Source organism: Pelodiscus sinensis, chromosome 4 (assembly GCF_052426305.1).
Source record: "Pelodiscus sinensis isolate ZL-2025 chromosome 4, ASM5242630v1, whole genome shotgun sequence".
NCBI classification, from domain to species: Eukaryota; Metazoa; Chordata; order Testudines; family Trionychidae; genus Pelodiscus; species Pelodiscus sinensis.
In genome coordinates this window covers 130124163-130150452 of record NC_143055.1, presented here as the reverse complement: position 1 = coordinate 130150452, position 26290 = coordinate 130124163, and the positions used below count along the sequence as shown (strand labels likewise).

General features: G+C 40.6%; 1 protein-coding gene across 1 annotated transcript in view; it reads left to right on the top strand.

Moving 5' to 3' along the window:
- Window positions 1-26290, top strand: part of ANKRD17 (ankyrin repeat domain 17) — a 137630-nt gene that overhangs the window by 40272 nt on the left and 71068 nt on the right. Inside the window, 1 exon segment of the mRNA XM_075929383.2 lies at window positions 25177-25330. Coding sequence (XP_075785498.2) covers window positions 25177-25330 — 154 coding nt within the window.

Genomic DNA, 26290 nt, shown 5'->3' with positions numbered 1-26290 from the left:
GTCCTTATGTTACATTTTTGTGACTTCCTTGTTAGAGCATGGAATTATATAATTTGATATTTTACTGTTTTAATAGAGCAGATGATTAATCTGATTAGTTTCTCTTTAGAGATATACAAAGAATTATTTACATTTGTCTGTTATGGAGTAAATGTTTGTCAATTGAATTTTCTGCAATCTAAAGATGAAGGGAAGAAATAACTGATTTAATTTGTTTAGGAGTAGGTTAGAATGTGATATTGAGTTACTGCAGATTTTTAAATACTAGTTAGATTTGCAGGTATTTTTGTAGTCCGATAACTCAAAGAAGGCCAAGGATGTGATTGATTATTTTCTTTTTAACATGTGCAGTACTGATGTTGAGAATTCTCAATTACTATAATGCTGCTGTGGGAGGGGTTGGGAGAAAGAGAGGAAGGAGGCCTCCTGCGCATTATAAAGTGCTGCATGATCAATGAGTATTTTCTGGAGCCCTTGTGTGTGCTTGGAGCTGACATTGCAGTAAGATTCTTACAGCTTCTAGCTGTTCTGCAGCATGAAAACTGATTGTGCTGTGATTCTTTTTCTTCATCATTATTTCAGTCCCATCTTGTACTAAATATGCAATAGGGATACTTAATTTTTTTTTACTACTGCTTTCCATCTCTCCACTGTTGAGAAAGTATTTGTGGTCTTGTTCTATTTGACTTTTTAAAAAAAATAGATTATATTTCATTAAGTAAACGATAGCTTCCTTTTCTAGCAGTATCTGCAAAATACTATTAAATCTACTAGGCAATACCCATGTGCTATCTTAAAGAACACTGCTCCTGCATTTTTATTTTTATTATTATTTTTTTTTTAAGATTCAGCCTGTTGTTTTAAGAAGTATATTCCATGGCAATGCATAGAATATGAAAGTGAGTAGGAATAATAATTTAGATTTATCTTTTTGTTTCAGTAATTCCAGTTTTGCAAGCAATTCCAGTTTTATAAGCGAAAATACATTCAAATGGCCTTTTATCCTTATTCTGGATATTTTCAGAAGTTCGATATAGTCAAGTTCTGGCAATAATGTAAATTTTCTAAATAGTTGAACCTTTGGTGGATGATCATTTTGGCGTAAAATATTTTCAATTTATATTTGTGAAAACATTTGGTATAGGTGTTTAAACTCGTTCTGGAGATTTTAATGAGATTTAACTCCATTTTTGCCAGACTATACTCGCATCTGCATAATAATTTGAACAGAGCATAAATTCAACTTAAAAGATATCTGGAATTGTGTATTTTCCAGACATATGGACAACGGATTGAAAGGGATTATTTTTTCCTATTATGTATAAAATATTCTTTCTTAAAATGTCACTTCTTTCTTTTTGTTACAGGTTGGGAGGGTGAACACACAAACTGTATAACGTGTCTGTTAAAACACGTCCTGTATGTCTTCATAATTAAGCTAAATATTTAAGTTCATGTGCTTCAAGTGAAACAGAGGAATATATATCAGTATGTATTAAAGATAAAAGTGAATTACAGAAAGGTATTTAAGTAAAAATCAAAACTGTAATATCGCCACAGAGGGAAATGCTGTAATTGTATGCATATATTAAGAGTGTATTGAGTTATTGACCTTGTATACATTCATTGTTCCCCTCTTTTTGGTAGTGAAAAAAATCCTGTTGATATGCCTTGACCCAGTTTCTCACTGACTTTCTTTTTATCAACTATGGTAGAGTTAAGTAATAACGCTCCAAAGTTACTGTGTTGTCCAGAATGGCTTGTGCATAGAAATTTTTAAACTTTGATACGTTTTTATAATTGTTAATTTGGAAATGCTATTTCAATATGAAATGCATTTACAATAAATGTTTTTATAAATGTTAAATATTTTCTGATACTTGTTCTCTACTCAAATCATTTAGTCATTAATGAACCTCATTGTAATATTTCAGGAATTAGATATTTTTGTATTTTATTTGAATTTATTTAACATTTTAAAAGACTTTTTAGTTCTAGGAGAAATTGGAAAGGTTTATATTTTTAACAGTCATTTTCTTATGTAAGCAAGTATGTGGGTCAACATCTTTGAAGGTACAGAATATCATTTCTGGGAGAGAACTTATTTCTACCTCTGTACGCTTAAAATGTGTTTTACACAAGAATTTGATATTAAAGCTTTCCTATTTTTAAAGCATGTCCAGGGAAAAAAAAAAGAAATGTTACTTGTTTCATATTTACTCTCATGTGGTACAGAGTAGGGAAAAAAAATAAAGATTCTACTAGGTTTGGGTGACTAGCAGTTCTTGGGCGAAAGTTTGCTAACATAAACTTAGTGCTATTTCATTGTTGTCCTTGGGGTTAAATGGGGATACATCAGGACAGAATTTGCACATTGGACTTCCCTACACCTAAAGTACCTAAGAATTATACTATGTGAAAATTTAGTCCCCTGGTATGTATGCTGTTTTCTCAATCTTTTGATATTAGCTATTAAAGATTATGGGAATTTTCAGTTTGGCATACAGGCAGTCCCCGGGTTACATGGATCCGACTTACATCAGATCCCTACTTACAAACGGGGTGAGGCAACCCCGCACTAGCTGCTTCCCCCCAGCAGACCAGGGAGACACGAAGCTAGCACCCACCCCCCCCCCCCCAGCAGACCAGAGAGACGCAGAGTGGCTTTTCTCAGCAGACACCTCAGCTTGAGAATAAAGAACTGAGGGAAGTGAGGTGTGGGAGAATAAAACTGAGCTCTGGAGAAATGTTTGGCTAGAGTTTCCCCTACAATATGTACCAGTTCCGACTTACATACAAATTCAACTTAAGAACAAACCTACAGTCCTTATCTTGTACGTAACCCGGGGACTGCCTGTATTTTAAAACATGAATCTAGTTTTGTTTTAACATCATGCTTGTTTTTCATAACTTATTACTAATTGGCACTTGAAAGTTTGTGTTTAGAGGGGTTCAGTCAGATATTGCAGTGAAAAAGTGATGTGTGAAACTTATGTCAGTGGCAATAAACTGCTGTCAGAATGAGGGTAAGGGCCTCATAGCAACATTGAGTGGATTGTTTGGGAGTATGAAGAGAGCAGTACTTTCTATCCTAAAGCACATAGGTAATGACAATAAATGAAATACTGACCAACTAAAACTTTACATGTATTTTAAGATTTGTTCCATTGTGAAAGGTTCCTTGAATAAACAGGTTGAACCTCTCTAGTCTGGAACCTTTGGGACCTGATTGGTGCTGAACCAGAGAATTTGCTGAACTATGGGAGGTCAATATTGTCTGGAGGCCCTGGAGCTGGGAAACTGCAACAGCCTTGGTATAAAGGAGCCCATCAGCCTTGGGGAGCAGAGCTATGGCAGTCCCAGAGCTGCAGCAGCCCCAGCACCCGGAGCTGTGGCAGTTTCAGTGCTCTAGAGCTGCGGCAGCTCCACTGGCTCTGGGGCTGCAGAGCCGTGGTGGCCCTGGGGCAGCGAAGTCCCGGCAATCCCTGGGCATAGGAATCACGGTATCCCTGAGGTGCGCGGAGCCTGATGCCCCAGAGCAGCAGAGCTGTGGTGGCAGGGACTGGCCAGTGGAGCTGGGAGCCAACCTGGTGGCAAGGGAGCTCCATTATGTCTACTGACGGACCCTGGGAGAGCCTGGAGTACCATCAGCAGAGGGATAGAATTGACCTCCCCTGGTCCAGCAAACTCCCTCATTTGGGACCAGTCAGGTCCCAAGGGTGCTGGACAAGGGAGGTGCAACATGTACTGGAAAAACCTTTTTAATGTAGACTAGCCTCAAGCTGCAGCAAACTCAATATCCTTTCTGGTAGCAAGGAAGAGATCACTTTGAAATCCATTATAGGAAGAATTATCTTGTAGTCAATACTGGTCTGGGACTTTGGAAACCCAAGTTCTCTTTCTGACTAGGATTCAGTCTTCCTGAATCACTTTAGCCGAAGCAACTTGCTCATTTTCAAAAAGAGGTGCCTGAAGCTTGGCTCCTAAATCTCTCTGTAGGTATCTACCAAAAGTATTGTTTTTCAAAAGCCCTAAGTTTGAAGCCATGACTGTGGAAGTTGTGCTAAATTCTAGGTGCCTTTGAAAATCAGGTCACTGACTTAAGTCTTCTCCAAACACAGATATCCAGTAGTTCAACTGAATTAAATTGATCTAGGTGAAGTGTAAGTTTTTATGCATAGACACTTATTTTGATTTAAGTGCCTTGGATCTTGTCTACACATGGTTTGCATAGATTTGATTAAATTGCTTTAGCCCATGAAAGTTCCTTTGTGGATTATTTTGGTGGCTTATTTCAGTTTTGCTTAAATGTTGGCTTGAGCTGAACCATAATGAACCATTTCTTCAATTGTTGGTCCCTGTGTGTGTTTCACTGTGCAGGCCACCCCACTCTTTGTTCCTGAAACCAGAGAATTCTAGTTTGTGCCTGTGCTCTTTCACTTGCTAGCCTTTGAACCAAGGCTATAAGGGGCAGTTTAACATCTCTAGTTTTGACCAGTTATCTTTGCAATTCTTTATTACCTCCATGTAGTCAGAGATGAAATGCGCCAGTGTCTTCAGCGCTTTTCTTAGATTTCATCTGTACATAGTTAAAAATAGTTTATTAGATAGTTTTGTATATTTTAAGTTAGAAAGTAAACAAGTAAGGTGTACTTTACTACTTCACTCACCCACTTTTTTTCCTGGCACGGGCATCAAACCATGCCCAGAATACTGAGATAAAAAGCTGTGTCTTTTGGTCCATTGTGTCCACCAGAGGTTCCTGTACTGCTTGGATGAAGTGTGCAATTCTAACTAGTGTAGTATCTGTCACTTCTTTCTCAGCAAGACCTGCCAGGCATGAGAGTTAAGGCTTTGGAAACCTCTAATGGAGTAGGAGACGAAACCTCAGTTTGACTGCACTGAGATAGTTGTCTTAAAGTAAAATCCTAGTGGAGACAAGTCTTTAGTTTTAATCTTGATGTAGCTGTGGAGGTAAACCTTGTATGTTGAGATTAAAACTTCGATGTGTTGCCTTCACTAGGATATTATATTGAAGAAGCTAACTTATGGTAGCAATCTTGGTGTAAAAACAGCTATTTGCACTGCCCAAAAAGTTCAGGGACAGGAAGTTTCTGGAGACAGTGTGAGTGGTCTCTCCTAACTATAATAATCAGGCACGTCTCTTAGCTGTAGCAAAGCAAGGAAAGAGGAGTAAACAGCAATATTCTATAAGAAAAGTATTTATGCGTGAAGTGCTCAGGAAAAGTTCGACAGCCTCTGATTGTTCTAAACAATCCCATATTCCATTTATGCATGTTAAGTGTCTTAAAACCGTTACAGGAAACGTCTGCTTGAAGAACTGCGAAGATTGCATGATAATTCCTCTTAAGGGAGGGCAGTAGCAGGAAGTTAATTTATAAAACAGGTTAATCAAAATAAGGGATATTAAGTTTCAGACTGAGGCTTGATTTACACTTAAAATTTAGGGAAACATGGCTACACAATCCCCTGTTCCAGCCTTGAGTTGCACTTCTGAACTCCAAACCTTTTGGTCCTAGTCGGGAGCCCTCCTGCACCCCAAACACCTCAGCCCCAGCCCAGAGCCCATACTCCAGCCAGAACTCTCACTCCTGCCAACCCTTAGCCCCCTCCCATACTCCAAATCCCTCAGTCCTACCCCTGCCACAAATGGTTGGTATTCAGAATAGATTTTATGTGCAGCAATAGGGAGGCAATGCATCTCACATCTTCATATTGGTACACGTAAAAAAATGCATTCTATCCATGGACATAAAAAAATTAGATGGATCACTGATTAATGTTTAGATTTTTGGAAAGCTTTATTGTTGTTAGGGAAGAATCTAAAAGGCCATATATGTCTGTTTGGGAGGGGGCTTTTCCCCACAATACTGTGGTATATCTGAATAAAGTTTCTAGTTAGGCAGATGAGTTTCAGGTTGATGTTCCCTCAGGGAATAATCCCTATATAATAGCTGTAGAGAGCTGGTCACAGACTACTATGACCATGCAAACTGTTATTAAACAACATAAATTGCAAGGTGGATGAGTGCTGCTCGATTGGACAGTCTGGGGATTTAAGGTTACTGGAGTCAGTGTTGCTCAATTTGCGTGACCAGTGCAGAGGATGAGGGCAGCAAGTTCACAGGTGCTAGGTACTAGATCCCTTTCAGCTAGTCTGGTCACATGTCTTATATGCCCCATATTTGTCCATGTTTATGCTAGACTTTACTCTCTGTAGAAAGCAGACTGATCACTTCAGGGAATGAAGACTTCATGAGGAGATTAACATCCCTCCCTGGTCAGCAAAGTACTCAGATTGGGCATTCTTCTGGTGTTTTCAGGTAGATTGATAGTTAATCCTGTGAACCAGAGTCCAGGTAAGGATTGCTGGTAGGGCATGGAGGAAAGGGAGCAGGATAGTAGAAAAGAGAAGACAGCCAGCAAAAATTAAGGCCTCTCAGCCTGACTTCTCCAGCTCAGAGCAGAACTTCTGTAAAGAATTCTTCTTTTGTGGTACACAGTAAGGATGTTAAGGACTAGTTGACTATCGAATAAGCAAATGCTTATCAGATAAAGGCAGCAAATGGAGGGGGGGAGAGAAGGTATTTCAAAGTGGCAGTGCTGCATGGAGCTCATACCTGGGCTCATGCGGCGGTGTCGTAGTGTTTGCGTGGAGCCCGGGCTCTGCACGGCATTTCGAAGTGGCAGCGCAGCATGGAGCCTGGGGTCAGTGGGGGACTTGGAGTCCCCCACTGACCCCAGGCTGCATGAGGGTGCTTCCAATTTGAAATGTACAAGAGCCCCCGCTGGGGACTCTTGTACATTTCAAAGCAGGCAAGCCACATGCAGCCGGGAGTCAGCTGGCCCCGAGTTCTGCATTCCTCCTCTGAAATGTGCAAGAGCCACAGTAGGGGCTCTTGTACATTTCAAAGGAGGAATGAGGAAGTGCCTGTTGACTAGTCGATGGAAATTCCATCGACTACTTGACTAGTAAATTACTCGATATTTAACATCCTTAGTACACAAGTGACAGATTTGCTTTGATTTTTTCTAGGTCTCATTTAGGCCATATCTTCACTATGTGGAAGATCGATGCTGCTGTGATCGATCTTCTGGAGTTTAATTTAGTGTGTTTAGTAAAGACCCACTAAAGGGAACTCAGAGGGGCGCCCTGTCAGCATTCCTGCTCCTCACAAGGAGTAAAGGAAGTCGACAGGAGCAAATGAAGTGTGGATGGTGTGGAAACCCAATTTCAGATGCGTCGATTCCAGCTACGTATCTTAATTTGGCCTTCTGCTGTAGTGTAGACCAGGTCTTAGGGAGAGCAGTTTGAATACCAGAGCTAAGAATTTTAGCAGCAAAAAGGGCCTAGATGGGTGTAGTTAATCCATCAGTCAAGACCCAGACTAGCAGATTCTTTTGTTACTGGAAGAAGACTGTCTTTTATTCATATTAGTTATCTCAAGCTTAAATTCTATAGAACAGTCTTTCTCAACCAGTGGTGTAAATACCCTTGGGGGGGGGTACTCAAGAGAAGTCTAGGGTGGGGGTACATCAACACAACTGAAATTTTGTTTTAAGTTTTACAGTGTTTTATTATTTTTGTACTTTTTACACCCAAAAATTTCATCGCCTGCCTGGCTACAATTTAAGTTGTTTAAACAAATGTGGTGCAATGTTGTGTGTCTGAAAACTGTAGTACTGTGGTACTTCTATTTTTTGAAAAAGGGCTACTTTATAATAGAGGTTGAGAAACACTGCTATAGAACTTGTTATTTTGGCGTGCCCAAACACAGTTTGCTAGGATCTTTCCTAATAACCGTATAGTCCTGTTTCAAGCCAAATCATAACAATACAATCTTCCTCTCAGATTTGATGTTTTCTGATTTACCTATAAGCTATAACATTGGTTTGAATTGTATACATCAGGTTTGTAAATCTGTAGTAATGATTGGAGTGTAAGCATGTTAAATATAACTTCTAAAATCTGAATATAAGCCAAATTTTCATTGAGGGATTATGGGATGCAGTTTGAGAGAGAAAAATTATCCTGCAAGGGTTCAGGAGATTGAGTAAAGTCATTCTGTTGGGCACATACAATCCTTCATTATATTCTTTGTCCTCATAAATATGAAGGTGGGGCTGGCGAACTTTCTTCCTGCTTTGAGGAATGTCTTACTAATTATCTGTGTAGATGGACAAATATTTCTTAATTGCAAAAGCAACTTCAGAAAGAAAGCTTCAAAGTGTCATGTATGGGCAAGTTCATAATTAACAGCAAACTATACTAAGTGTTTAACATTTTTGGATCATCTTGATAAATTGATGCCAAAAGCTTGTCTTCATTTCGTTGGTGCTGTTTTCTCCCTCATGGAATAAGAGCTGCAGCATATTGGACTACATGTGTGGTGTATTTGAAGTACAAGAACAGTTGTTAGAATATAGCTATTTTTCTTTGCAGTTTCACCACCTGTGTAGCTGTTAGAATATAGCTGTTTTTCTTTGCAGTTTCACCACCTGTGTAGCTGTATGTATCGTTTCCCTTGTACTCAACTGAGAAGAGAGATTCATGTGCAAACACACCAACACATTCTCTTTATAGTCAATAGAAACGGCGACACTGCAGTAATAATGCAGGTGTCCTTGCAGCAGGAGGACTGTCTCTGCCAGTGGTTGATGGAGTGTTAGATCACTTCGGCATCGTAGTCTGACCCTTCTGCTTTCCCATTCGCTGTTAGCAGTGAGAACAAATATGCGTTTTTGGAGTACATCAGCGAAATAGATTAGTAATATACAGCCTCCCGCCCCCCCCCCCCCCCAAAAAAAACCCCACTGTTAAGAATTTTATACCAAGACAGTTGCTACTTGTCTGATCTTAGAAATGTGTGAATAAGAAAATTTAGCCTGTCGTGTTTTAACAGGACTGGTGTGAATTACGATCATATTTATTTTTCATTAACATGAAAATAAAATACCACTTTACAGTGCATGCAAAGTAGTCAGCATTCCAGGATTTTTGTGGATGGTTCTGCAGTGTTTTTGCTGTTTTAGTACCGGGTCCTGTGCTAAGAAAAATGGATTGGGCTAGGATAAAGAAGAATCCTGTACTGCTGTTTCCTTTAAAGAACTGACCAAAATAGGCCAGATTTTCTGCTGATATAAATGCATGCTGCACCCGTTTCACCAGCCAAGAATTTGGCCCTATTACTTGATAGACTTTTAAAATTATCAAGCTTACATAAGAATTAATCGTCCTGTAGCTTTACAATCAACTTCATGAAAGAAGTAGTAATAGTGTTTTGGCTTTGCCTTAACATATTATATCAGTGGTTCCTAACCTTTTTAATACCGTGGACTGGCAAACTCATTCAAAAACAGTTGGCGGACTGGCAGTGAAATATTTGCATATTCCTTATGGTAATTTTAGCCCATAGTAATGTCAGGCAAATCAAAGGGAGGTGGGGTGGGAGCATGATGGTTAACAAGAATTTGAAAAACTGCTGCACACACACTTTAAAAAAACAATGAAATAATTGCTAATACTTGTTAAAAAGTATTGCCTCAATTGCACCAGAATTAGAGGCAGTAATTAACAGATCTGACAGGGCTGACACCTTCTGCACATTCATATTTTCCTATGCATTTAATAATGCATCATCATCATCATCATAATGTGTGTACCCGCTGGCTGGGAACAGCTGGAAGCCAAGGGGAGGCTCCTGCCGAAGGGGAGGTTGGAAAAAGGGGTCACAGGGGCAGCTGCCCATCATGGGGCACTTGGCCTCAGTGGCTATGCGGCGTTTTCTCCACCGGCCGTGACAGTTGCTCTCCACCTGACCCCGCTGGTCGGGGCAGTAGCCGCCAGAGCTGGCCCCAGTAGAGACAGCCTCACTGTGGTCCCAGCTCCAGCTGCAGCACACCCAGCTCCCAGCCATCCCACTCAGTCTGTGCTGCATGGGCAAGTGGGTGGGAAGGGAATTCCCTGGGAACCTCAGCGGGCGGGACTAAATAAATATTGAGGCGTGGCCTGGCAATGCGTCGTGGGCTGGCAGACAGGTTCGTGGCCTGCCATCGGTCTGCAGACCAGCGATTGGAAACAGCTATATTATGTAACTGAAAAGATCACAAAGGTTTAAATTATTTTTATGACCATTTTAATATTTGCATCACATTTTATTTAAATGAAACATTACTTTGGTGTTATGAAAATGCATTTGAAAATTTAGATAATTGTATATAAAAAGTTACAACCATCTATTGCAGATTTCTAAAATATATAATGTAAGCTAAAACAAAGTAGAGAGGTCACATACAAAGCTAGGTGTTTTGACTTCATTACAGGGAAAATTCAACTTTGTGGCATTGGGTGCATGCATGATTTATTTCAGAAGGCCATTAAACAGAATACTCAAATCTTGGTATTCAACAGTTTGAATAATTTTGTTCCTTAGCTCTTTGCCTATGTGACTAGTAGGGATGTAAGCAAGTAGTTGAGTAGTCAGCTACCCGATAAGGCTAAGCTTATTGGCCACTCAATTCAACTACTCCCCGCACCTTTGTATCAGAGGCAGCAAGGATGAGGAACAGAAGCTAGTGCTGGAGGGAGCCGGTTCCCCCAGCACAGTCTCCCTGGTACTGCCTCCCCCCTCCTGCGCTGCTCCCTCTACCAGAGGCAACAGCAGTGGGGGAGTAAAGTAAAGCAAAGCAGCCTCTGACTGCAGCAGGCTAGAAAGCAGCACTGCTGCAGTCTTGGATCCGGCATCGGGACTCCTGAGTCCTGGCTCGCACCAGGTCCATTAGCTATCCCCACTGAGACTTTGCATTTTAATTGTAGTTAGAGCTGCCCACTCTTACTACATTTAAACTGCAGAGCTACAGTGGGGATAGATCTTGGACTGGCGTGAGCCATGATAAAGCACCTTTCCTTATCGATCACTCCTGTAGTCGATACAAATTGTATTGACTACACCAGGGCTACTCAACTTTGGAAGGCCCGGGGGCCCCAATGATACCTCACAGCATATGCTGAGGGCTGCAACTTAAGTATGGTTGCATGTGCATGCAAATATATATACTGTATGCAAATATCTTTTCACACTGACAGGCAAGAATACAAAGATTAAGGCAAGACTATACAACACACAGGCCTCATTTAAATCAGTTCTGCTGATGATGATAATGTGCAATATTTACCCGATTTCCACCCATATGACAGCACTTTTAATGAGCAATGACAGTCCAGGAATTTAACTACTAAAATGCATATCAACAGAAGACCATTATATTGATTACTTTTTTGTTTTGGTCCCCTGTGAGCCATGTTTTGATCCCCTCGTAAACCCAAACCACACCGCGGGCTGCAAACAAATGGGCCACGGGGTCGCGTGTTGAGTAGCCTTGGACTACACAATTAGCTGGGTACCTCTTAACATCCTTAGTGACTAGGTTGGTAATAAAATGGAAGGAAGTCTGGGTCCAGTAAATTTAAAGAGTTAACATTCTGTATTAAGGTAGTATAACTATGGAATTCTTCTTTTGCATGTTAAAAATAAGGGACTCAGTGGAGAAATTCTTCTTTTTCCTTTGTCAGCCTTAGGGGTATCTGAAATGTGAAAAAAGGTAATTGAAGTATAGTCCAGTGAATAAACTCTACAGGTATAGGGGGATAGCTCAGCAGTTTGAGTATTGGCCTGCTAAACCCAGGGTTGTGAGTTCAATTCCTGAGGGGGCCATTTAGGCCTCTGGGGCAAATCTGTCAGGGATGGTGCTTGATTCTGCTGGGAGGGCAGCAGTTTGGACTCAATGACCTTTCAAGGTCCCTTCCAGTTCTAGGAGATGGTATATCTTCATATATATATATATGTATAGCATATAAAACACTACTTAGTCGCATGATTATAATTTTTGTCTTTGCAATTGAGAGTGGATATAGAAGGTGAATGTTTTATTTAAATTGTAGTCCATTAAATTAATATATGCTATTATGGGATTGTGCACCATAATGGGGACTAATAAGGTTTTAGTTGGGATAAAAAATGGGCTTTTTTTGTGCTAAAATATATTAAAACAAATAGGACAGCGATACCTAATCTGTGGAGCACAGGGAAATGTTGGGAGGCACATCAGGACCCAGGCCACCTCGCTCAGAGATCAGGGAGGGAGTGCTACCTAGCCACACGTGGTCCACCCTAGTGCCACTTTCATTCCTTTCCCAACTGTATTGTAACTGCAACTCGGGCCCTCGACTGCAGCTCTGATGGGAATTTGGGGACCACTGAAATAAGGCTACACAATGTGCATATTATAGTAGGAGTTCATCAAATAGGGTTTCAAACCATGCCTAATAATATCCTAGAATTGCTCTATTTTTATGCACATTGTGAAGAATTTGAATTTAGTTCACTTGAGATTATGCAGGCAAGTAGAACTAACTTGTACTGCTGAAATATATAATTGAACCATCCCGTATTTCTGTTAAATTTAGTCATAAGGTATTGAGTACTGAAATGTGTGCCTTTGGATGGTTATTTAATGAGTTTTTTCCCTGAGATTGTTTGTCGGAATTGTCAGCTCTCACATTACATTGTTGTATTTAGATCCACTTTCTTCCCTGAATCCCATGATATACACCTTTAAGTGTTCAATAGATCTGTAAATAGTTGAAAATGAACTTTTGTAAATTAAAGATTTCATTAGGCAGTCCTTCTGAATTTAGTACATTTAATCTGTATGAAATAGGGATGTGAACGTGTATCATGTACATGGTTATATGAAACCTCTTCTCCCTGTGCTGCTGCCTCTGTATCAGTGGGGGGTAGGGATGGGAGATGGTATGCACCAGGAGCACTGGCTCCCCCCACCTCGCCCACCTGGCATGTAAGCATGTGACCACTGATAATTCCAGTGGTTCTATACGTTTACAAAAATAAATGATTTTTAACATTCTTAGTATGAAAGATGTACTACTACTAGTGAACTGCAAAATTAGGCTTTTAAAATAAATTGGAATCCTTGTCTAGGTACTATAATATAAAATAACTTACTGTGTTTGTAAAATTAGATTTGTGCAACCTCTTGTAAGATGGTCCATGTTCTTTACAGTGACTTACAGAGAAAATACGTTCAGTGTTGTTTAGGGATGTGAGTGTATAACTGTGTAAACGGTTAACCAATAAGCCAGTGTCAGAGGCAGCAACGTGGGATGGGCGCCCAGTGTGCCCTGGCTGCCTTTGCAGGTTTGTGTAACTGTGTAACAGCTGAGGTTTTTTTTCAGTTTGGGTATCCCCTCTCCTGCCCACGCATACAAACAGTTGCCATTTATCTTCTATTCCATGTCCTCCTTCCCCCTTGAAGACTTGGTAGGTGGGGGTGGGGAAGAGAGGATTTCTTTTACAGCTTGGTTTATGATTTTAAAATAAGAGGAATTTTAAAAGTATGATTGACTGTTTGTTTAATTTATTAATTTGATGATAGCCTTCTGTTACCTACTTTTTTTTTTCATTGTTGTAAACACTCTGAAGCACAGCTGGAAATTTGCACAGTATTAGTTTGCGTTGCACACATCAACATATAAAATAAGCCACAGTAGAGCAAGTACACAAGTGGTGTGCAGGTGACCAATTTATTTGGTTTTCTGAATTATAACATGTTGCTGATGTACTGTAAGAATGAGCACTCCTTTTCATTCCCTTCCCCCAGCTTTCAGATTGTGTAACAAAATTTTGCAATAAAAGGCAGGAATCTTGCTACTTCCAGTGAAAAGGAGTCAGTATAGTAACCTGCTGCTGATCATCTGCTTGAAATTGCAGTAACGAACTGGTCTAGAAAGAATTAGATATAAAGGGTTGTGTTGGCAAAAACAGTCACTGAGACTTAAAGATCTATGCAAATGACTGAGACTCTGGTTTAAGAAAATTTGTGGTGCTTTGCTTTATATAAGAATGACTTGTTTTTTTTTTTTTTAATTTCTCTTCATTACCATTATAATTGTACATCAGTGACTGAAAAATTGTAAGACAGATGCATAAACTGGTGCCATGGCTGCTCTGTGGATTGACTGAACAGAGCTATTTATAGAAACACTGTTCTGATTATATAGATGTTATAGAAGTTATAACAGGCTTCTGTGGCTTTGGAAGATAGGTTTATAATTATATAAATATCTATTGGAAAGCCTAGTAGAGGTATTAATCTCATTGTTTGCTAACTTTAGAAATTATTCGCCCATAAAGGTATGATAAATTAACTTAGCTCAGTAATTTTTGTTCGTCAACCATACTTATATCTTGTGGAACTGTCACTGTACATTTTTTCTCCACGCTGGGTCACGTAAAGTATAATGAACATACCTGAAAAGAGCAAAATTAAAATGTGACCATATATTAATTTACAGCTCTCAAAATTACTCTGGGTGCTGAGTAAAAATTTGGCCCCATCCTTAAAAACACTGTCTAATGTCAGATGTGATGTAATAAGAGTGGGAAAGGAGACGGGAGGAGGATGGGAGATGCTGCATGATTGTTTACTCATTGGAAGCAAATAGGCACTGTAGTTACACTTCTTAAAATTTTGACAAAGGTATAGTATGGCCAAGTATAAAGGCTGACCTAGGAGCAGATTTAGGAGCTTTTTTTTCTTGTTTAATAGTCTATAGGTTTGAACAGCAGGTTCTAACTTCAAGGTTCAAATAGGGTATTTAAAATTTCAGACTTAGTGGAGTAGTACTATCTAATGGAGTTTAACTGGTTTTGCAACCATTTGGGTTGCTGTACCTTCACTGCTGCATTACCCAAGTTAGCAAACCTGGGTTAAGAAATAAATCTTTTTTGCAGGCTTGACAAATGTGTAATATTAATGTGTAATAGTAAGTTTTTTCAATTACACTTTCCTCTGGATATGTCGTCAATGGATGATTAACTTGGGCTAGAGCTGAGACTCCACTAGGAAATACAAGTAAAGGAAGGAATTTGCCTCCTTGTCCTTGGTCCCCCCCCCCCCCCCCCCCATGGAACCATCTGTACTACCAGTATATTCAGTCTCTTGGGAGTCTGTGAAGTACTTGATGAACAAATGTCTCCTGTGAGCCATGCCCTCCCACACAGGGGACCCAGTGTGGAATGGACCTCCATCACTGTTGGTATCCTATGTTGTGGAGACCTCTGCAGCCACCTTTGATCCATCTTCTTGGCCATATTGGGGACTTTGTGACCTGTGCCAACCTGAAGGGATGACAGTATCTGCTAGGGGGGTCAGTTCACCCTTCCTTTCCAAGAGGACAGCCAGAGCTTCCTCCTGACCCTATTGAAGAAGGTGGCGCTTAAGCAGGATCCAGTGAGTTTGTCCTCATTGTCTCCAGATGAGACAGTCACCCCTGCATCCCCATCTGCCCCTATTATCCATAAGCTATTTCAGGAACTATTACACAGGGTTCCAGGGGACATTCAGAGCTCTCTTAATGAAGTTCAGGATGCCCAGAACAAACTCCTGGATACCCATCTGTCCTCTGCATCCAGCAAATAGCATTTCCTCTTGATGATGTCAATCTGGAACTAGCTAGAACAGCCTGGTGTGCCCCTTCCCAATTTTGTCTGAGTTTGGGGGGGGGTATTTTCCTCCCCTCATATTGCTTCCAATTCAGTGGTTATCCAGGCTTCCACAGAGCTATCTATACAGGAACTCCCTAAATCTGTTCCAGTCAATAAAGAGGTTAAAGAACTCTCTTGGAAGGGACACACTTCTGTTTTCTAGAGTTGTCCGTTCAGAGTAGCCTAGTTTTTCTTGAGTGATTGCTTATGTCCATTCACATTAGATGTGGAAACAAGCAAGGAGGAAGAATATTCTTTCTTCACAGAAGCAGTTCTCTTTTAGACACAAGTGCTGAAGGATCCGACCAGGGGCCGTGCTCAGCTTGACCTTTTGCTCACAAACAAAGATGAACCAATAGGGAAAGTAGAGGTGGGTGACAACCTGGGAAGCAGTGATCATGAGATGGTAGATTTCAGGATCCTGACCAAAGGAAGAAAAGAGAGTAGTAAAATACACACCTTGGACTTCAAAAAAGCAGATTTCGACTCCCTCAGAGACCTGATGGGCAGAATCCCCTGGGATGCTAACATGAAGGGGAAAGGAGTTCAGGACAGCTGGCAGTATTTTAAAGAAGCCTTATTGAAGGCACAGAAAGTAACCATCCCGATGCGTAGCAAGAGAGGCAAACATGGTAGGAGACTGGATTGGCTTACAGGGGAAATCCTTGGTGAACTTAAGCACAAAAAGTGGAAACTTGGACAAATGACCAGGGAGGGGTTTAAATGTATAGCTCAAGAATGCCGGGGGGTTAACAGGAAGGCGAAAGTGCAAATGGAATTGCGACTGGCTAAGGATGTGAAGGATAACAAGAAAGGTTTCTACAGGCATGTTAACAAGAAGAAGGTGATCAGAGAGGGTGTGCGGCCCCTACTGGATGAAGGAGGTAACCTAGTGACAGACGATGTGGGGAAAGCTGAAGTATTCAGTTTTTTTCTTTGCCTCTGTATTCACGGACAAAGTGGGCTCCCGGACTAATGTGCTAAGTGACGCAAGATGGGATGAAGATGGACAGCCCTTGGTGGGTAAATAACAGGTTAGGAACTATTTAGAAAAGCTAAATGTACACAAATCCATGGGTCCGGACTTAATGCATCTGAGGGTACTGAAGAAGTTGGCAAATGTCATTGAGGAGCCTTTGGCCGTTATCTTTGAAAAGTCATGGAGATCGGGAGAAATCCCGGATGATTGGAAAAAGGCAAATATAGTGCCCATCTTCAAAAAAGGGAAGAAGGACGATTCAGGGAACTATAGGCCAGTCAGTCTTACCTCGGTTCCTGGAAAAATCATGGAAGGGATTCTTAAGGAATCCATTTTGAGGCACTTGGAAGAGAGGAAAGTGATTAGGATTAGTCAGCATGGATTCACAAAGGACAAGTCGTGCCTGACCAATCTGATTAGCTTCTATGATGAGGTAACTGGCTCTGTGGATGTGGGAAAGTCAGTGGATGTGACATACCTTGACTTTAGCAAGGCTTTTGATACGGTCTCCCATAATATTCTTGCCAGCAAGTTAAGGGAATGTGGATTGGATAAATGGATGGTAAGATGAATAGAAAGATGGCTAGAAGGCCGGACCCAGCGGGTAGTGATCAACGGCTCGATGTCAGGATGGCGGTCGGTTTCTAGCAGAGTGCCCCAAGGTTCGGTTCTAGGACCGGTTTTGTTCAATATCTTTATTAATGACCTGGATGGAGGGGATGGATTGCACCCTCAGCAAGTTTGCGGCTGATACTAAGCTAGGGGGAGAGGAAGATACGCTTGAGGGAAGAGATAGGGTCCAGAGTGACTTAGACAAACTGGAGGATTGGGCCACAAGTAATCTGATGAGGTTCAACAAGGACAAGTGCAGAGTCCTGCCCTTGGGACTGAAGAATCCTAAGCATAGTTACAAGCTGGGGACCAACCAGTTAAGTAGTAGTTCTGCAGAAAAGGACCTGGGGGTTACAGTGGATGAGAAGCTGGACATGAGTCAACAGTGTGTCCTTGTAGCCAAGAAGGCTAATGGCATATTAGGTTGCATTAAGAGGAGTATTGGCAGCAGATCCAAAGACGTCATTATTCCCCTTTATTCGGCTCTGGTGAGGCCACATCTGGAGTATTGTGTCCAGTTCTGGGCCCCCCACTATAGAAAGGATGTGGACGCATTTGGAGAGGGTCCAGCGGAGGGCAGCCAAAATAATCAGGGGGCTGGAGCATATGACTTATGAGGAGAGGCTGAGGGAGTTGGGTCTGTTTAGTCTGCAGAAGCGAAGAGTGAGGGGGGATTTGACAGCAGCCTTCAACTTCCTGAAGGGAGGTTCCAAAGAGGATGGAGAGAGGCTGTTCTCAGTAGTGACGGATGGCAGAACAAGGAGCAATGGTCTCAAGTTGTGGTGGGAGAGGTCCAGGTTGGATATTAAGAGAAACTATTTCCCTAGGAGGGCAGTGAAGCACTGGAATGGGTTTCCTAGGGAAGTAGTGGAGTCTCCATCCCAAGAGGTGTTTAAGTCTCGGTTTGACAAAGCCCTGGCCGGGTTGATTTAGTTGGGATTGGTCCTGCCTAGAGCAGGGGGCTGGACTTGATGACCTTCTGAGGTCTCTTCCAGCTCTATGGTTCTAGAGAAGTAATGCACCAGCAATCAAATTATGCAGTTAGCAGTTTACCTTCCTTGGGATCAGAATACCTAATGGACTACCTTAGCAAAAAAAAGGTCTACTTCAGAGTCATGTCACTCCCAGTTATGGTTAATAAAGGGTCTGCTAAGTGTGTAAACCTCAAAAGGGGCTGCTTGCCTTCCATAGTATGTACAGAAAATGCAACATACACTGCTCCAGCAGGGGGCCCTAGATCTATGCGCTCAGATACCTTGGTTACTATTTGGAGGGTGACCATGGCACACTTTCAGTACTGAATTTTCCCAAAACCAAGTGTTCTGAAATGTTCAGCCCTTCCTGGACTACTCAGAGAAATATGATTCATTGTATCCTTTAAAGAAGACAGATACACACAGTTTGCCACATTAAGTGGAACTAAAATTCGTATTAGCATGAACACAGCACTGCTGGTTTACATTACATGTTTATTCACAAAAAATAGGATTTTAATTGAGTTACCATTTCTAATGTTCTCTCTTATATGTGAACAAGCAAATAAAAGTGAAAAACACACCACAAAGTTTAAGTCTTAATCCAGCAAGTTTTGGTTCAAGGCTTCCAGCAAAGAGGGTGACTAACCTTCTCTTCTGTCTTAATCTCTTTCAGAGGCCCACTTATTTTGGTACCTTTATCTTCTTACATGAAAGAAAACTTGCCTCTCTGCAAGGTTCTGTGCCTCTTTCTTTTATAATCCATTGAATCTTTGATGTGGTAAGGAACCTGTCAGAGTAAAGTTTATGCAAGCAGTGAGGAAGTGAAGACATGGAATTTGGTGAAGGAGGTTCCATTCCCTCCCTCTGCCCCTTGTTTGCTGAAATGCAAATTGTTCTTTTCCTTGCCATTTTATCCCTTTCTGTCATGATGGTCCTGCTTACTACTTACATGTAAATTGAAATAAGCATACATTGGTTTGTTTGGCACAGATCTGTTCTACAGCTTGTGCCTGGGTAGAGCTGTCTGTTTTGAATACGTGCTAACAACATCATACAGGAAGAATTTATAACTTTGCATATAGTGTTGCTACATTCATGTCATCATACTATTTGCCAGCAAGTTACTAATTTTCACGTGATTCCTCACAAAGCACATGTTATGCAAAGATTGCTACAGTAATGTTTAGGGAGTGAACATAAGAGTGCTTTGGGTCACAGTGACGCTCTCTTCCTTCCATGGTCATGTCATTTGAACTATGCCTTCCCACTCCTACCTCTGGTCTTACAGAAGGTGCATCGAGACACAAGACATCCTTATCACTCGCAACAGGCCCAGACAGTTTTGGTTCCCGAGATTTCTGCCTATATCGTCTTGGTTGCTAATCAGTCCTTTTCTAGTCTCCTGATCCAGTGGAACATGGAATGAAGCATCTCAACCCTCAAACCCTGCATCTAAGGGCTTGGTTTTTAGACGGGCATCAAATCTACAACACCTCTGTTGTGAAGCTGTCTAAAGTCGTCCCAGCATTCTTACTAATAGCAGAAAGATTCCACTTGAAAATTCTAGACCGCCAAGTGGAAGTGTTTATGTCTCTGGACACAACAGAAACTTACATCCCTACTGGCTATGGACATTCCTCTTATTCTGGATTTACTGTCTTTCCATTGTAGCAACAGATAGTCTTCCCATCAAGTCTTTATGGATCCACCTGGCACCAAACTGCATATCATCCACCTGCAAATGATAATTTAGTTCTCACTCACTCACTGATTACCAGATTCTGAGCCTAATCATAACCTTTCCAGTACTAAGGAGAACTGCTCCTCAGTAGGATTTAAACTTTGTTCTTCTGGTGCTTGTTATGCATCTCATCTAACCACTAACTAAGGATGTTAAATTCCAGCTTTCCCATGCAGACTTCCCCATCAAGTCTTCATGGATCTAAGTGTAGCACCCAACATCTATGTGTGTTGAATTTCATGTTGTTGTTTTACAGCCAAGTTTTTCCAGATTATCAAGATCCCTCTGAATTTTAGCTGTATCCTCCAAAGTGTTTTCAACCCCTGTCCCACCCAAGCTTTGCACACTTGATTACCATGTTCTCTTTTTCTATCTCCAGATCATTATTAAAGATGTTAAATAACACAGATCCACGCCAGTTCTGTTTTTACACTAAAAAGAGTTAAAATAGCTCATGTGACACATAGCATTGGGTAAAGAGTTTCCATTCTTACGGGTAGCTTTAAAGTAGGAAGTAGGGATGAAAAATCCCATTTAATTGGCTAACTGGTTAAACGTTATATTTAACTGATTAAACAGGGTAAGTATGGAGGGCTGGAGCGGCCCCTGCCTGCTGTAGACCAGGACTTCTCTGGTCAGGCTGGAGCACCCCCTCTCTGTGGCAGGTGCCATGGTAGGCAGGAAGCTGCTCCAGCCTCACCAGGCTAACCAGTTAAACATTGGCATCCCTAGTAGAAAGTACAGCTATGAAGGCATTCCAAAGGAGTAGATATGAGGACCAGGATAGGGGGAATCTCCCTGCAAACATGTTGGAAGACAACAGAAATATGAGTGTGTATAAAAATAAATGTCTTATAAGTGATTTATAACTTACCAGTTAACCGATGGGAAATTATTTGTGCAAGATATTGTCACCTTTCTTGGAGTATTTGCCTCCATTGGAGGGTACAACACAAGTTATTCATAAATCCGAGTTTAATTGAGTTTGACTTAACTACTTGTAACTTTTCTGTTAGTTGACGTCTTTAGTTTGTATAAAGAATCTGTGTAGCTGGTCTTAAAAAAAATGCCAATATTGGACTGTTTCCATTCTATTTGAGGGCAGCAGCCAGAGGTTTTTTTTAGAGCTTCAGGCTATCATCTGTATTTAGTGCTTGGCATAAAAATAGCTTTCATGAAATGATGATATTTTAGTTTTCATCAGATGGGGGAAGGGCAAAGAGGCACCTATTGTCAAATTTCAGAACATTTAAAACTTCAGCATTTTTCTACTCAGCTCTTTTCTCTGCAAATGGTAACTGGGACTTGTATCCTGTTACAGGCAGCATGGAATTTTTCACTTTTGTGTCAACAAATCAAAGTATAGTCTGATATTCCAGTGTAGTGGATACTTTTGGCTTTTATTACCATGTTTCATTTGACTTTTGTAGTCAAAAAATCCTTAACACTAAAGGCTAAAAACATAATGTGTATGACCTGGACAGAGACTACAATGATATTTATACCCCATTTGTCTTTGTGGCTGAGGAAGAAACTAAGTAATCTCCCCACTTCCATTCTCAAATACAGTGGTACCTCAGAGTTATGAATGCTTCAGGAATGGATGTTCATAACGCTGAATAAAACGTTACGTTTATTCTTTCAAAAGTTTACAACTGAACATTGACTTAATACCACTTTGATACTCTATTACGCTGAATAAAAATGATACTTGCCCTTTATTTTTAGTAGTTGTTTAATGCACTACTGTACTATATTACCCTTTTTTTTTTCTGGGCTCTGTTGCTGTCAGATTGTGTACTTCCAGTTCCCAAAAGAGGTTTGTGTTTGACTGTTCAGTTTGTGACTCTGAAGTTCAACTGTATTTGAGTCAGAGCAAAGAAAGAGAAGATTCCTAGAAATGCAAGATCAAGTAGCATAAGGACATCCCATCCTTTTAAACATCAGTGTCTAAGGGTACGCCTAGAACATGCCTCTGGCGACAGAGGCATGTAGATTAGGCTATCGGACATAGTAAAATGAAGCGGCGATTTAAATAATTGCCGCTTCATTTAAATTTACATGGCTGCCGCGCTGAGCCGACAAACAGCTGATCAGCTGTTTGTCGGCTCAGCGTGATAGTCTGGACGCTTCCCTGCTGACATCAAAGGTATTTGTCAACCACCCAGGTATACCTCCTGGGATGAGGTTTACCTGGGTGGTCGACAAACACCTTTGATGTCGGCAGGGGAGCGTCCAGACTATCGCGCTGAGCCAACAAACAGCTGATAAGCTGTTTGTCGGCTCAGCGCGGCAGCCATGTAAATTTAAATGAAGCGGCAATTATTTAAATCGCTGCTTCATTTTACTATGTCTGATAGCCTAATCTACGTGCCTCTGTCGCCAGAAGCATGTAGTCTAGACGTACCCTAAGTCTCTAGTACCAGATGCCGAGGGGAATCGATGCTCTGAAAACTCTTTAATAAATTCTTCAACTGAATTTCAAGATGGCCAGGAGCAGATTTGAACTTTCCATCAACTTAAAGGAGGCATATACATATGATCATTTTCCAGAACACGCCTTTGCTATAACAATGATGGGCAGTCTAGGCTAGTGAGTGGTCCACATTGAATGGCTCTCCTTTATCTCAGTGGGCTTCAAGACTAAGACGGTCTCCCAGAGCAGGGTACTTTCTCTAACTGTGCTTGCCTACCTAGAATTTGTGAGCTGTGTTGATTGAACCATAGCAGCACTTTTATTCGATGTAGAGGGCTCTCACCGTCAGTTGTGTGCAATCAGAACACACCTCGCTTCATGTGCCTTTTGCTTTACGTGCATGTCACTTTAGTAATACCAGTAGGAAAAAAACGATGCGGATGAAAACCAACAGAATCTGGCAACCCTGCACATGGGCAATGGTAAACAAAATATCTCGTGGGCCACATGCAAAACCCAAGTGAGCCACATGTGGCCTGTGGGCCACAGGCTGCCCATCATTGACCTAAAGTGTCCATTAGATATTTAGTAGGTATACTGATGTTAAAAGTAGTGTCAACTGCCTGTGGTTCTTACCCAGATGCCTTTTAGAAATTGGAGTGCTTACTATTATTATTGTTCATTATTCTTGAAGAGATAATAAATATTGTATGCTGCCTGATGATACCCAGTATTAGTAGGGCATGTCTGTTCTTTGGATAATGGCTTCACTAGTGGAAGAATGTGCCAAGATGTCTCTGAAAGATTTAATTATAATGTCTGGCTTGTTATGATTGCCATAGTACACACAAGCTTACAGTACTAAGCCTTAAGTCTAGTTTAGGTCTTTTTACACTAAATTTAAAAGTTGTGAAGTGTTTTGGGGCAGATAGGTTACTGAATTCTGATTCAGGGGAGGAGGATCATAATATACACCCTTTTTTAAATGTTCTCTTAATATTGTAGCATGTTTTCAGCCTTTTGTTGGTAGACTGTAGACTGTGTATCTGAATTTTTTTTACAGGAAATCTTATTTCCTACATTATCGGCCTGTATCCTTTTTAAGGTCAAATATTATAATGCAAATGGATGCTTAGTTAAGTGTTTAGCTTGATTAAACTGAATCATTTTTATTGAATTCTGGGCTACATTTCATAATAAAAATATACAACTTATAAATAAATCCAAAAACATAAAAACAAATCTTAGATTTCAGTATCTGTTTACTTTAAACAGTAATATTTCAGGCTTGGACAGTGAAAATGGAGATGTTAGTTTATTCTTTCTTGTGACTCGTTCATGGGCTAGCAAAATTCTGCAGCATTTGGGTTGGAAAGAATATTTTAATCTAAACGTTGTTATACAAATTATTAGAAATGTTAGAAGTTGTAAAATTTTCATTTACAATCTTTGTTCTCCTTTTAATGCTAATTTTAGGGACTTTAGAGACACCTCAATAATCGGAATACAGATAGGAAAAAAAATCTGAATACCAAATAATGATTTTGATTATTCATGAGTCTTATTCAAAACTTTCCGGTGTGTCCCTTCAATAAAACAGTAGAATTGTGCAGGAAGTCCACTTGTTCAAAATAAGCACTGCTGTATTTAGTACTACAGTGGAGTCTGGATTAACCGACACCCAGTAATCCGACACTCCGCTTTATCTGACCCTGCAGCTCCCGGGGAATTTGTCCCCAGGAGCTGCAGGGTCGGATACAGCACGTGCTGGGAGAACGGCCCTGCTTGCTTCCCCGTCACTCTTCTAGGAGCAGCTCCTGCCGGGGACGAAGTGGCTCCGGCAGGGGCGACAGCAGCTGCTCCTAGAGAGCAAGGGAACAGCTGATGCTGCTCTGCTGGGGGCAGGAGTGGCATCAGCTGTTCCGTTACTCTCTACAGTAGAGTCCGTATCATCCGACATATTCGGTAATCCGACCATGTGTCGGTCCTGTTTAGGTCGGATGATAGGGACTGTACTGTTCTAACAATTAAATGGCAGTGCTGGCCCTCCAGTGATCATAAGCAGGCTTCAGAATTCTCACTCCAGTGAGATAAGTAGTGATGCTCACATTTCGTGCAGTTGTTTGGCACATGCGGACAATGGCTTGATTTACATTGTAAGGGCTATTATTGCAGTCAGATGTGTAGCCATCTCTGGTCTGAGTTTTCTTCCTCAGAGGTTCTGAACACCCACATTTTTTCATGGAAGGGGAGGTACTCATTACCTCTGAAAATCACGTCATTAAATCACATTCTCATCTGTGTAACTGCAAAATCTGGGAGAAGACTGTACTACCTTTGAATTGGTGGGGGTTTTTTCCCAGCACCTCCATGGTCTTATCTGGGTATTAACGTTTATTGCAATGTATAGACTACGGAACACTTTGTTTTTCAAATATATAGCTTTCACATATCTCAGAATTATACTCCAACTTCTGTTGGAATTCATGGCTAACACCAGTTGTATTTTTTTTAAGAAGTAAAGCCTAGTCTAAAATCTTACTTGTTTTATCTCCATGTGAATTTCTCCAGCATTTTACACTTTAGTTCACAACTTCTAATGCAAATAAGATTTAATCCTAAAACAGTTTAATGTAAACTGGTATCTATCAGTTCTCAATTGCAGAGTGAAATTCACAGTTTTTAATTTATGAAGTTTACTGAGACTTACTCAGAGGGAACTGCTAGCACAAGTGCTTCTGAAAATCTTATTTATTAAGAAAAATCATCACTGCACTTTTATAAATGTATGAATGGATTTTAAATCTACAGAATTGATGATTGGACTTTTATCAGGGCTAATGTGTTGGGGTTTTTCCTTTTAGGTGGAGTCATTCATTTTGGATCAGGATGATTTGGAAAATCCAATGTTGGAGACTGCTTCCAAATTGCTTTTGTCTAGTACGGCTGATGGTGCTGACTTGAGGACAGTCGATCCAGAAACCCAAGCTAGATTAGAAGCTTTACTTGAAGCTGCAGGTAAGTCTTCATGTCCCTTACGGTCTCAGACCTGAAATCCTTATTCTTAAGACCATAATGAGGCTCCTTGCAAAAATACTAATCCTCATGTGTAAGTGTGACAGTCTTGGAACTTAATGCAGTGTGAACTTACAGGGGTGTGGAAATGCATTTGACGGGGGTGGGAGATTAATTAAAATACATAGCTTTCTGAAAGCAGTTGTTGATGATGCAGGAAAAGAAATGTCCTAATATCATTCTCTGTTTACTCCAGAACTTCACCTTATTTCATTTGCACAAGCATATAAATACTATGCTAGTAAAGCTCAATTAATTTCTCTACCTCCTATTTCTGAATTATTCCCAACATGCATGGCCACACTTCAGATTGAGAAAACAAAAACAAAAAAAACACCCCAGTTGTGTAGCACTTTAAAGACTAACAAGATGGTTTATTAGGTGATAAGCTTTTGTGAGGCAGACCCACAAAATAAACCTAATAAACCATCTTGTTAGTCTTTAAAGTGTTACATGACTGGTTTTTGTTATGTTTTGTTTGTTTTACCAAAATCAGGCTAACACAGCTATTTCTGTTACTTCAGATTGAGAGTGAGTGAAAGCACTGTCTGAACTAGACGTTGCATTTTACTTTTGCTTCTGTAGTTGCCCTGGTTAACATTCCTTTCTAAGTCTTTAAAGCTCATATAGCAGATAAGGTTATTTTTTTTTTTAATGAAAGGATGGCTAACTTCCTAGATTTCACTGTGCAGGAAGTAGAAATTAGTGTGTACCGTTTTTCGCTCTCTTCTCCTGTAAGGTGACACTCCTGTAGTAGAGTAGTCTTCAGTTGAGTTTTTCGTAATTTTTATTTATATTTGAATTCCTTACATAAATTATATTGCAAACTTCAGTAAACGGTATACTTATCCTCAAAAGTTTAACACATCTACTTGCAAAGATAGTGTTGGCTTAGCGCCTTAA